Source organism: Teleopsis dalmanni, chromosome X, assembly GCF_002237135.1.
Source record: "Teleopsis dalmanni isolate 2A chromosome X, ASM223713v2, whole genome shotgun sequence".
NCBI lineage: Eukaryota > Metazoa > Arthropoda > Insecta > Diptera > Diopsidae > Teleopsis > Teleopsis dalmanni.
The window spans coordinates 27304351-27318275 of NC_051848.1; the positions used below are offsets into that span (position 1 = coordinate 27304351).

Below are 13925 nucleotides of genomic sequence, written 5' to 3' on the forward strand. Positions count from 1 at the left end.
ATATGTTTGAGCTGCTCAAATATGTTTGAGCTGCTCAAATATGCTTGAGTCGCTCAAATATGTATGGTAATGTCCGAAGCATTAATATTGAAGCATTACTGGTAACAAAAATTTAAAACTTTTACGTAGCAATTATAAGATTTTTGGTTTTGCTGTGTAACAAATAAATAAATTTGGATTAATTGCTAAACTCTTCTCTCTTAGATTGAAATTTATTTTTAATTTACCATATAAATGACTTCATATACAAAAAATATAAAAACTGTAAGCTTTTAAGTAAAATTACACCTATCAGGTTTTGGCCTATGCCAACCTTTGTACTAATAATAAGTAGCAAAAAAAAAAAAAAACAAAAAAATATTTAAGTAAATTTTATACTAATGGGTTTCCAATTTAAGTGTAATAAGAAGCAATGAGCCAAAATATTTTAATGGCAGCTTAAATAATTTGATTTCTTTTTGTAATTATGATTATAGAAAAAAATATATACCTAATTGTAACCTTCAATATAAAGAAAACTTATTTAAATGAAGTTTCGAAACCGTAACCTTACTAAACACAAAGTTTGCAACAAACTAAAATCATCAAATCCAATATTAAGCAATTTCCATTTATTATAAAAATATTTATTTAAATATTAATGAAACTTAATGTAACTTACTTTATAATCAACTAACTCTAAAATCTAACTAGTAAACGTATTATTTACTAAGCAACTACTGAGTTATTTCCTTGTTAAATAACTTCTTTATCTTAATTAACAACAAACCAATAAAAAAAAATCTATATAAATAATTTTAAACTATTGTAATAATTGTATGAGCAACTAAAAATCAATAAAAAAAAGTAATTATTTAATTAAAACAAATTTTACTAAGCAAAGTTTGAGATATGAAAAGAAACGCAATTAAATGTATAAATGAGCGTTACAACAACTATGAAAAAACAAAAATAATAATTAAAAATATTAAGTATAAATAAAAAAGAATTTTTTTTGCAAAATCATAAAATATCTTCTTTCTAATTTTTATTAACTAAACATTTAACCCAAATTTTATCGGGCTTATGTTCATAACTAATTTCATTGAACTTAACTATTCCGCAATAAGGTCCGGTTCACACTAACGCTGGGAGCCGGGATATACGCATATAACAAAACAGATAACTGCGCGACTCTAAGAAATCTTTTGTGATTCAATAGATCCTAACAGAACAAAAAGTATTCAGTGAGTGCCAGTATGTCGTCTTCAACTGAAGAGGTTTTAATAGCAAGTTCAGTGACACCTTTTACCTCGAGGATAAAACTGACCTGTATAGCAATTGTACCAACGTATCTCTGGATATAATGAAGAGTTAGTGTTTATTTTGAACATTTACCGTTTTAAAAGATGTCAAAAAGTCGTATATTTGAAAATGTCATTAATCGATAAAGTTTCTCAGGAACGGTTCATCCAAACAATTCTATTAATGTCCTTCAATTTGATCAATTACGTCTTTGTACTTAAGTAGTTGAAAAGTTATGGCTTTTCAAAGCTGATTTTTTGAAAAATTTTTAGTGATTTTTATGGATTCATTTATTTAATTTAATAAATGGTTTTATTAAAATTTAAATGATTTTCATTCTTCTCAATATTTTCGCAAAATTTTCAATTTATTTTTTCTATATTCAGTTAATATTCACAACCTTTTTTTTTTACAGTAACTGAATTATTATATGAATCTAATAGCAAGACGTGACTACTTTCTAAAATCAGTTCAAAAATACACAAATGTATATATGCATTTATATATAAAAATATAAATGACCTGAACGCTAATATTAGATCCTGAAGTAATGTCTGATTGCACAAGAAAGTAATGACATTTACAGAATCAATTGACAATTAGGTGGTAATCTTCGTTTTTCTGGATAAAGTTTATAATCGAGGACAGTTGCCCAAACAATAGGAACAATAGTGCGGTAAGGGACTTTCTCCCGGTAAGAAGATATAGGCACAAAACTATTTATATTCAGTAAATGTTTATATAGAAAATCGAATATATTGTTCGTTTGAGTAAATTAGGACTACGAAAAAAAAAAACATTTTCGAAAACCTGACTAAAAACAGGAGAGTTCATTTTTTTAATGCAGGGTCATTATTTTACTTCAATAGAGTCTTACGTTAAATACCACTTGGTCTGTAAGTTCTAGCGCGTAGTTAAGTATTTTGCATAAGCAAATTGCATGGTTTGTTCTAAAACTTATATTTAAATATTTAATTCTCCGTGGCTCCATTTTATTTCAAAACACAGCTTAACGCTAACCATGCGTTTGCTACTGATTAGTCAAACAAGAGATTGGATTTCAGCATGGACTATTTCCTGCTTTGAATATTAATTTTGTCGAGTTCCATTACACTACAATTCTAAAAGATCCAGACATTCCATATGTTGACTTCTTGATGATTTCTTCCATATGTTGTAGTTGTGAAAAACGTATAGACCTTTCACTTGAATAGTTTCTTTTTTTATGTGCGACTATATCCCTTCACTACAATCTCCAATTGCATTTTGACGAAGGAGAAAATAAGTGTAACATTTGTTGGTCTTCCCCACTAGAGCATAATATGTATTCCATTCATTGGTGTTGTATATTCGTGCTACTTATGAGGTATTTCTTCGAATCGTACAGAACGAATGTATTCCATCTTTAGTTACAGAAACCATAAGTGGAAATACCATTTAGTTATTGTTATAAATTACTAAATAAAACTATAAAGTCTATAATTATATTTCTCCAGAAAGATATGGCATAAACATAAAACTTTGTTCGATGTTGGTACGAGATCGGGTACATCATTAGACCGAACTGCTGTATGTGGAATGCCAAATATGCAAATATAATTATTATTATTTTAGATTTTATAATTCCAAAAAATTTAAGAAAATGCATAGTTAATAATATTTAGAGATATCTATTTAGATAGAGAAGTGAATCTATTTACTTTCATATGTATAGAAGCCCTATGTTCCAACAGAAGTTAAAGGAAAACATTATTTAAGTTTTTGCAAATTTTAGCTAAAATATTGAATTTAGCAAAAATATTGCATTTTTTTATAACAACTATTTTTTTACATTCTTATTATTGAGTATTTAAATTAAAATAACAATTAATAAAGGATCAAAAAATTGAAGTACCAAGTCAGATAGATTGTACAGGCATGTATATATACATCCATTTTTGTATTATTATTTAATAGATAATTTCTTGAAAAATATTTAAAAAAAAGTTTTTGAAAGACTTTGAAATACATTGCAAATATTTTTTTTTATTATTATTTGAATATTTATTATTACGGATATTAAAAGGTACATCCAAAATAGTATTCAAACATTTTTGTTCATTTAAAAGATATTACATTTTCAAGATATTATGACATCTTATCCAATATTTTTTATACTTTTTAGACAACTCTTTCAATATTTAATAATAATTTAATGTCTTAACGTTTAAATTTTATAAATAGGTATTTAGATATTTATACGGGCTAATTAGTCAATGTTAAATAATAAAGAAATGATAGGTGTTAATTTTTTTTATCGAAAGTGCCGCGACTAATGACAAAACGGAACTATTTAAGAGTTAGAAGAGTTTGAATAGAAATAAAAATACAACAACAAAAATTATAGTTATTTTATTGAAGTTTGGCTGACCATACAACGCTGTAACTTGTTTGGAGTGCATTGAAAGATACGATGTACCTTATTGTATGAAAATACTTTATTGACAATTCTTAACGATCGGAACCATATACGCGATTAGAAGGCATATACTTGGATCTTTGCGGTGTAATCCTTTTTAAATGACCACTTAATATCACTATAGGTTTTATTAATATAATTGCAAATACATTGCAAAAACTGTTAAGTACAGTGCTCCCTCGAGAATATAGTCTTAGTATGCCAACTAAATATTTTTCATGCTTAAGAACTCTGTTCACATTATAGAGTATTAAATGGAAGAAAAAAGCGTTCGAGTGAATCCTGTATTTAAAAGTATTTGTAACATTTACGATATGTTCACAATGAATTTTAAATATATCTTTAAAATATCATAAACTTCCATATCATAAACTTAAAAATAATAGTAACAAATTAATGAAAATTAGTAATTAAAATGCATTATATTTTTTTTAATAATATTGTAAAAAGTTGCAAAATTTAAAAAAATATTATTCAGTTTATATAAATCAAGCTTATATAGAAAAAAATTAATTAATTTTTACATAATTAAATCAGTTAATAATTTTTAATGTTTACTTTAAACGACTTTAAATAAATTCAAATTAAATTAAATTTTAAAGGCTTCAACTAAGATATCATATAATACATTAATCATTTATAATCTTTTTCAGTTGTTAATGATTTATTATAACATAATTTATTATATATATTATACAATATATACTAAATGTAAATAGTTAAACACATGAATATATTAATGAAACATACAAGAAATTAATTTAATTATTAATTGAATTAATTTTAAACTAAATCTGTATTTGCTTGTAAATGTTATTAATTTAAAAAAAAAATAAAAATTTTTTTAGAAATTAAAAAAGAATTTATTTAAAGTAATTCAAAAACACATTCAAATGAAATTAACAATATGTTTCAAAAAAAAATTAAATGTAGATGAAAAATAATAAAAAAAAAAAAAACTGATTAAAGGTGATTTTATAAAAAATTCAATTGGAATTAAAAATATATTTTAAAAAGAAATTAAATATATTTCCAAAAATATTTACAGCTAATTTAAAAATAAATTAGAAATTTTAAAAATTGAAATGCAAAAATAATTAGAAATAATCTGAAAATGAAGTATATATTAATTAATAAAAGAAAAGTTAAAAATAAATAAATCATGCATCGATAAAAGCAATGACCTTTGTAGCCATTGCATTTTATTATTAATTAAAAAAATTTATTTTTAAGTTTTAATTAATAAAAACAATTTAGTATATATAATTGGAAATACCAATTTAAATTTATTATACAAATTTTTTTATTTTAAAAAAACAAATCAATTTAATTGATACATAAAAAATATATGAAATTTTTATTAATTACTTATATGCAATCATACATATAATATATTTAAGATTAGATAATCAAAAAAAAAAAAAAATAATTAATCTAAACAAATTATTTAATTAACATACAGCAAATGTCTTAATTAATTTGTAATGAATCTTTAAGTAAACTTCTTGTTTTAATTTTGTTTATGTAAATACATAATTCAAATAAATACGAAAAAATATTAATATTATATTTAAAGAATTAATCATTAAAAAATATATATATATTTTTCATATTTCTATGAATTTTTTTCTATGAATTTGTGTGTTGTTTTCTACACGAATTGAGTTTGCTTTGAAGTGAGAACCTAGTCTAATTGAAATAAATTATACATCTATTTTTTTTTTTTGATACAGACCTTCCTTGTTCTATTGGACCTTTATATAAACTTTCCATTCCGTTCTCTCGAAACAACATAGAATCGTCTAGTTTTCAGGAGTGACTTTTCAAATCTAAATTCACTTTTATTGTAATATTCATTTTCGATTAATAACTCTCGAGCAAAATACATAACACTTGAGATTAATTTATAACACTCTAGATACTTTGCCAGCGTAGCAAAATTATCTTAAAATAAACAGCTGTTCAATATGACTTATGATAAATAAAAATGCTTCCTAATAAAACTACAAAATTGTTAGATTAATCTAAAAACGTTCGATTGAACAGCCAAATTCGAAATCTACATTGATTCCAGATCTCCCAATCGAAAAAGGCCAAAACCACCATGTGAGAGCTATATTTCAAAGGTAAAAGTGGAAGTTACGTCGCAAAGGGTCAAAAAACATATAATGCTTTTAGAGACCTACAACTTAAATAGCTTCAATAATTCCATAAAACAAACAAAGAATAACCCTAGAACTATCACTAACCGGGATTACTAACCGCACACTATAGATTGAATAATCCCCTAAAAAAGTTAAGAATCCATTTCATCTCGGACTAAGTGCTAGGAGAATGTCCGGCACTGATGCACAACCAGAAGAAGCACCTTACAGGCTATTTCATGGAACATAAGCATTCAAGACTAAGAAACATAGCACTTACACTGTCTTTCATTAAAGAAATCGGACTTGGAAAAACACTCTAAACTGACTAAGGGCATAATGGATCTTTTAGGTCACAGTGTACTATAAATATTTGATAATTTCACGTGTTAAGATAATAGTGAAACAGTTATGTCGACATAGTCGAACTTTGATAAAGATTCATTATTTAATATTTTTTTTTTATTTGATCTTTTTACGGTCATTCTTTTTCAAAACTTTTAGGCATAACAGAGAATTAGTTTTTTACTGATTTTCTCATTTTTCGAATTTTTAATATCGCTTTTGTTCGTAAAATTATACTCTTCATTTTTTGTTCATTTCTGATGCTGTTAACTAATACTTAAACCTTTGTTTCTTTTTTTACATGTATCAATTAAATATATTTAACATTATTAACTGAATTGAATGAATTTATTTAGTCATTGAAATGAATTAAGGCACATTCAAATAGATACGGTATAGTACAATACTATCTCTTACGTTCTGCAGTAACGATATAAACGAAGAAACATAAACTCGGTACAGTACGGTACTATCTCATACCTTATCCGGTAAAGTTATATTTAGATGCAGATACGGTACGGTATGATAAATTATTTTTGCAACTTTAATTAGTTTATTCATATTTAGTAGATTTTTTACATACAGTCATCTTTAAGCTCTTTTTAACAAAAAGACTATCAGCTAACGTGCGGTCATTTGTTTTAAATGTAATATTGCTGCGGTGCGATTTAATATCGTAGAATACTTAGAATATCGTAGAGTACGTAGAGTACTATTCTTTATCTATTTTTTCATTTCATATACCATAACGGTTATATGTACCGCATATACTACTATCCCTATGGAGTGGATAGTATGGATAGTAGCACATCTCATCTGTTTGAATTATTCCATATACCATAACTGTTATATGTGACGCATATACTACTATCTCTATGGCACTATCGTACCACATTTCATCTGTTTAAATTATCCCTTATACCATAACGGTTATATCTACCGCATATACTTCTATGCCTACGGTACTACAGTATCACAAATCATCTTTTTGAATTATTCCATATACCATAACGTTTATATGTACCGCATATACTACTATGCCTATAATACTGTCGTACCACACTTCATCTGTTTGAATTATTCCATATACCATAACGGTTATATGTACCGCATCTCATCCATACCGTAACACGTTCGTTTGGACATAACCTTAAATTTAGGAAAGCAATTCATATAGAATGTGATATTTTCATTGTCTAACATAATTGCTTTAATAAATTATATTGGGGGTTTCCAAGAAATAATGAAATTCCAATTTAGGTTGACAATACAAGTAATAGGACTTTCAATTTATATTTATTGGTCGTTAAATTTTTTTGTTATTTTTTTTTTTTTGAGAAGTGGTTTTCGCCATTTTATTTTTATTTTTGTTACCATAACGCCAAAAATTTTCTTTATTATTGATAAATTTATATCTATTTTGATGAAATTATTTAATAATTTCAGACTTCGTAGGGCGTTGCTTCGTAGGATTTTTAATATTTTTGTTTTCTTTTTATTATTGCGAAATTACTAAATAAATTGTTTATGTCTTGTAAACAAGAAAAATTACATGGAAAATGAAATGTTATGTCATTTGAGTTAAGATGAGTTGAAAAAGATAATGTTTTTGTTAAATAAATTTATAAAAATGTAACTTTGCATATATAAGAAAATAACATTTGTTATCGAGAGTTCTTATCGATGTATACACATCAAGAGTTCTATGAAAAAAAATATTTGAACTGGTACTTAACGATGACATGCATGTCAAAGTGCTTAAGAACCTTAATAACTACTTCGAACTGTTGAGGGAAACTATAGGTAATATATGTAAAAGCACATATGTATATATATACGCGAGCAGAAGAAATTATTTATGAAAAGATATCACAGTAAGATACTTTTAACCGCTTAATGAAATGCACAAAATAATGCCATCACTGAATTTACACCAAGAAAAGAAGCAAAAAAATGCAACTTAACAAATGGTTTTAATCCAATCCTATTGTTTGGAAAAATTATTAAGATTTTTCTCAGCAATCAAAAACAAAATAAAAAAAAAACGAAAGAAAGAATAAATACTTCATATAGATAACAGCACATTAAAGAAGGCATAATCGTTATCACCTCCACGTACCATAATCTCACTCAATCAAAGTACAAAAGATACAAATGCCCCGATTCGTGCAGTGCACAAAATTACCAAAGCACAGCACATTTAATTGTGCTCCTGCGTCCATACTCAGCACACCCTTAACACTGCAGCACTGTCGCATCCATAGGCTCAGCCTCAGCCTCAGCCAAATCCACATCCACAGCGATAGCAATTGCAACAGCAAGAGAAGTAGCAGCCTTGTCCATTGGAAGGTTGTTGTACCGCTTCTCTAAACCACTTCAATAACATTGCAACAACAGCGGCAATGTTATCAACAACATTAATTGTATCTGCAACAACAAGAACAACAACAACCACACCACCACCATCACCACCACCAACGGCAACAACAATAGCAAAGCAACCAAATGAGTTGCAAGCATTCAGGCGTTAAGTATAATGTAATCTCTTCCGGATACGATACACTCATTCAGAATAATAACCATAAGGATATATGCATTCCGCGTACGTAGAAATATAAACTGCTTAAGCCGCCGTTGTTTCTGCATTGACAGACGATAAGGAGCGCTGCTCTACTCCGAGGTTTTATGGAATTTACGAGTTTATAGCACATTTCAGATCTCAGACAGCAAATCACTCTTAAACTGTTTCTTACGCTGGCACAACAACATTATCCTTGCCGTGATCCTTGTACGGAACAACAATAGTTTCAATTCAGCGTTTTTTGCTGATGTTGATGTGAGTGCACTGAATGCTGTGACCTATCTTCATAATTATATCTTGTATCTTTTTTGTGTGTATTGTATGATGATAATTTTTTAAAAAGCTAAAGTGTTTGCTGTTTAAGCATAAAAATAAGGCAAAAAAATACAAAGAGTAATAAAAAGGAATAAGAAAGGAAAACTGAAGGAAAATAATAATAATGAAAAAATAAAAAAAATATGCATAAAAAATTGGAAAGAAAAATAGTTAAAAAGAATTGAAAATCCTGCATTTTTCTTTTTAATTATTTTGCAATCAGGAGAAATTTTTTCCTTCATTCACAATTTTTTTCATACAACTTTTTAGATATTGTTTTTTTTTTAACACGTCTCCTTACCGACTATCCTTTGCACTTTAATGCTGCGAAACAATGCCACTAAATGGGGACGCGTTCAGTGGAAACAGCGTTATGTCATTAATTGTTATATTTCGTAATCTTTCAGAAGCGGTACAGGACTTTTGCCCCAAAAGCAACGACTGCAGCAGTTACAATGGCATTAGCAAGACTCAGAGATACAGGATGTCTATTAACAAATTATATAAAAATTGGTTTACAACTTTTCCTTCTCATATCCTTGGTGCACATGTATTGCTGGAACCTTTCCAAAATTAACCTCTAGTGCGTTTGAATTAACTCTTCTCTAGACAGAGTTCAAAGCATATCCTGTAGTTATAGAGAGATTTTGATAAATCGGAACAAAGGCAGGTTTTAAAATAGTTAAAGTTAAATTCTTAAAAAAAAGAGACATAAACCATAAAAAAAGAAAGGAGAAAAAATAAAGAAGAAAAAAGTATGAAGAAAAAAGAAAGAAGAAAAAACAAGAAGAAAAACAGAAGGAGAAAAAATAAAAAAGAAAAAAGTAAGAAGAAAAAAGTAATAAGTGAAAAGTAAGAAGTAAAAAGTAAGAAGAAAAAAAGAAAGGAGAAAAAATAAAGAAGAAAAATGTAAGAAGAAAAAAGTAATAAGTGAAAAGTAAGAAGAAAAAAGTAAGAAGAAAAAACGAAAGAAGAAAAAAAAAAGAAGAAAATTGTAATAAGTGAAAAGTAAAAAGAAAAAAGTAAGAAGAAAAAACGAAAGAAGAAAAAAAAAAGAAGAAAAATGTTAAAAGAAAAAAGTATGAAAAAAGTAAATAAAAATGAAAGAAAAAATACAAAAAAAAATAAAAAAAAGAAACAAAAAGAAAAAGCAAGAACAAAAAAATTAGAAGAGAAAAATAAAAAGAAAAAAGAAAGACCAAAAAATGATAAGAAGAAAGTAAGAAGAAAATATAAGAAGAAAAAAATAAGAAAAAATGTAAAGAAAAATGGGAAGAAAACAAAAAGCAAAAAAAGACAAGAAAAAAGTATCAAGTAAAAAGTAAGAAGAAAAAAGTAAGAAGAAAAAAATAAAGAAGAAAAAAAGTAAGAGGAAAAAATGAGAAGAAAAAATAAGAAGAAAAAAGTAAGAAAAAAAAAGTAAATAAAAAATACAAAAAAAAAATAAGAAGAAAGAAAGAAAAATGTAAGAAGAAAAATGTAAGAAGAAAAAGGTAAGAAAAAAAGTAAATAAAAATGAAAACAAAAAACACAAAAAAAAAATAAAAAAAAATAAACAAAAAGAAAAAGTAAGAATAAAAAAATTAGAAGACAAAAATAAAAAGAAAAAAGAAAGACCAAAAAATGATAAGAAGAAAGTAAGAAGAAAATATAAGAAGAAAAAAATAAGAAAAAATGTACAGAAAAATGACAAGAAAACAAACAGCAAAAAAAGACAAGAAAAAAGTAACAAGTAAAAAGTAAGAAGAAAAAAGTAAGAAGAAAAAAATAAAAAAGAAAGAATAAAGAAGAAAAAAAGTAAGAGGAAAAAATGAGAAGAAAAAATAAGAAGAAAAAAGTAAAAAAAAAAGTAAATAAAAACGAAAAAAATAAGAAGAAAAAATACAAAAAAAAATAAGATGAAAGAAAGAAAAAGAAAAAGTAAGAACAAAGAAGATAAAAATAAATGGAAAAAATAAAAAGTGATATAGAAAAGTAAGAAAAAAAAATGTGAAGAAAAATTAGAAGAAAAGAAAAGAAAAAAAAAGACTGAAAAAGAAAGCAAGAAGAAAGAAATAAGAAGAAAAAAGTAAGAAAAAAAAGTAAAAAGAAAAAAGTAAGAAGAAAAAGAAGAAAAACGGTAGTAAATAAAAATTAAAAGAAAAAAATAAGAAGAAAAAAGACAAAAAAAATAAGAAGAAAGAAAGAAAAAGAAAAAGTAAGAACAAAGAAGAAGATAAAAATAAATGGAAAAAAAAAGAAAAAAAAAGTGATAAAAAGAAAGTAAGAAAAAAAAATAAGAAGAAAAAAATAAGAAAAAAAATGTAAAGAAAAATTAGAAGAAAAAAAAAAGAAAAAAAAGACAGAAAATGAAAGCAAGAAGAAAGAAATAAGAAGAAAAAAGTAAGAAAAAAAAGTAAAAAAAAAAGTAAGAAGAAAAAAAAGAAAGGAGAAGAAATAAAAAAGACAAAATAAAGAAGAAAAAAGTAAGAAGAATAAATAAGAAGAAAAAAGTAAGAAGAAAAACGGTAGTAAATTAAAATTAAAAAAATTAAAAGAAAAAAATAAGAAAAAAGACAAAAAAAATAAGAAGAAAGAAACATCTATTCGAATTCGACAGATGCAAATCCGATGCATCAACTTCATCTGAGCCATTTTGGAGAGCAAAATGAGAACTACAAAATATGCCCGTATGGATACGCTGAATAAAGCTATTGTTCTGGAATGGGTTAAAAACTTATTTGTTGCAGTTTGAAGGGTATAGTCAAGATAATAGCTTGAACTAAAATCAATTAAAAATAATTTCACACGAAAAAGATATAGTCACTTGAATAGGTAACATTCAATCGCTTAACTCTGTATATATGAACAATGCAACTGATTTATAATATACTTAAACAAACACAACAAAACTATTTAAAGTCTCTTTTACTTTTTCCAATAATTACAAATAATTACAAAGTCGGTTCTACACATCCGAAATTGTGTAGAGATAGAGTATCTTCATATTATTGTCATTTGGTTAAGACGATTTAAAAAAAATAAAAAAATTAAGGGTCCGCCATAAAATAATGTCCTTACCGTTGTAATAATAGATCTAATTTCTAATTTAGCTATGGCGTGCCGATCTGAGTCTAAGTAAGATTATTTGTTATAAAACAGGGGCTTCCAAAAGCAACCATGTTTCTTTTAAAATATACTTGTTTTTACTTGTGAGTACTACTTTCTCTATCTCAGATATAATAACTTCCATATTTTAATTAAAGGCAAGATTTTTAGTATTTGATTTTTCAATTTTTTTATTCAGTGTCTAATGAAACCCAATGATCGATCACACGTAAAATTCATGTTTTGAACACCTACATGGACGTATAAATTTTATATCTGGCACTACTCGATAAAAAAATTTCCCTGCGAGAGCAAGACAGTTATGTTTGGCGCAATTTAAAAACTCAGCTTGAGCTATGTCCACTTTAGGATCCCAACCAGACCAAACTAATCCTGGAGACTCTAACAAAGCACGTCCAAATAGAAATGAAGTATGCCAGGGCTTAATTAAATCTGGATTGCTTACAGCATTTAACATTTCGGTAGCATCTATGGGTGTTTCATGTTCAGTTATTAAAACCATACCACCTAATCGTGGGCTAAGGGAACGTATTAAAAGTTTGAAAGTATATATTGCCCTTTCTTGTGGGCTTGTCACAGTTTTGCATTTGTTTCCTTCACCAAAAATGTCTATTCCAAATATCACACCTTCCATGAAGACTCTGTGATGGATGAATGAATGTTGTAAAATTCCCAAAACCGAAAGCAATTTATTTCCGCAAAATTTTAGATCATAATCACCATTTCTGTCGTATGTTATAACCACTATTGGTACTATATGGTTTTCATGGCACATCGTTGAAAATATGGAAAGCATCATAGCATTTCTATCGATAGCGCGGAAGCCGGGTCTTTCCTTGTCGATAAGAATGTTATAAGTCACTTTCAAGAATTGACAACCTTTCTCTTTGTAAAATTCGAAACGTGTATTTATATTATCCAAACCGAGTAATAAAATATTTTCTTCAAAATCTCCTTCACCCAACGGGTACGATGGAAAATCTAAACGTGCTCCAATCATAATACCCTCATTCTGTAGCATGGTTCTGCAGAGTTTACCGTTTTTGGTTTTATGTTCCAGCCCTTCGTCGTTTAACACGACACCAGATATAAATTCATTTATATTAGGTGTCGTAAGGAATAATTCACGATATCGGTTTCTATTTTCATTTGTATCGAACTGATATAAATGATCTAATAACATTGCGAATGAAGATGGTTGAGGATCAAAAAGTAGAATGCCTTTGTTTTCTGATAATAGTTTTGCTAAATTCATTTTAACAAGCTTCTTTGTCTCCGGTGCTAATTCAACGGAAATTTTCCTTTCCGTTTCAAGCTTGTGTACGATGGCATAAATGTACTTCCCGAATTTCAAGCAAGGGTCGCTCTCCATTGTTCCGAAAGATACCAAAACTGACTTTTGAATGATACACTAAAATTTTGCAACTGAATTTTTATTTATATGCGAAAATTAAATTTAGAAATTTAGCATTTCGGAGCAGACGTTGAATTTTTATTTTATTTATTTAATATTTTCTTTTACATTTTATTAACAATTTTTTTTCTAGTGTGTGATTTTTTTAAATATTGAAATTTTAATTAATGGTAACTTGTATCACTATATTTTTATTGGAAAAATTAAAAAAATAAACTTTCCTATGAAATATGTTTACAGGGAAAAGAATACTTTTTGGGCAATCTTCGATTCACC

At 26.6% G+C, this 13925-nt stretch overlaps 1 protein-coding gene across 1 annotated transcript; it reads right to left on the minus strand.

Annotated features, from left to right (window-relative positions):
• Nucleotides 1–12437: 12437 nt before the first annotated feature.
• LOC119688274 (fructose-bisphosphate aldolase-like) lies at nt 12438–13607 on the minus strand. The gene has a single exon (XM_038102955.1). It carries the CDS (start codon nt 13605–13607, stop codon nt 12438–12440), a length of 1170 nt encoding a protein of 389 aa, XP_037958883.1.
• Nucleotides 13608–13925: the final 318 nt, after the last annotated feature.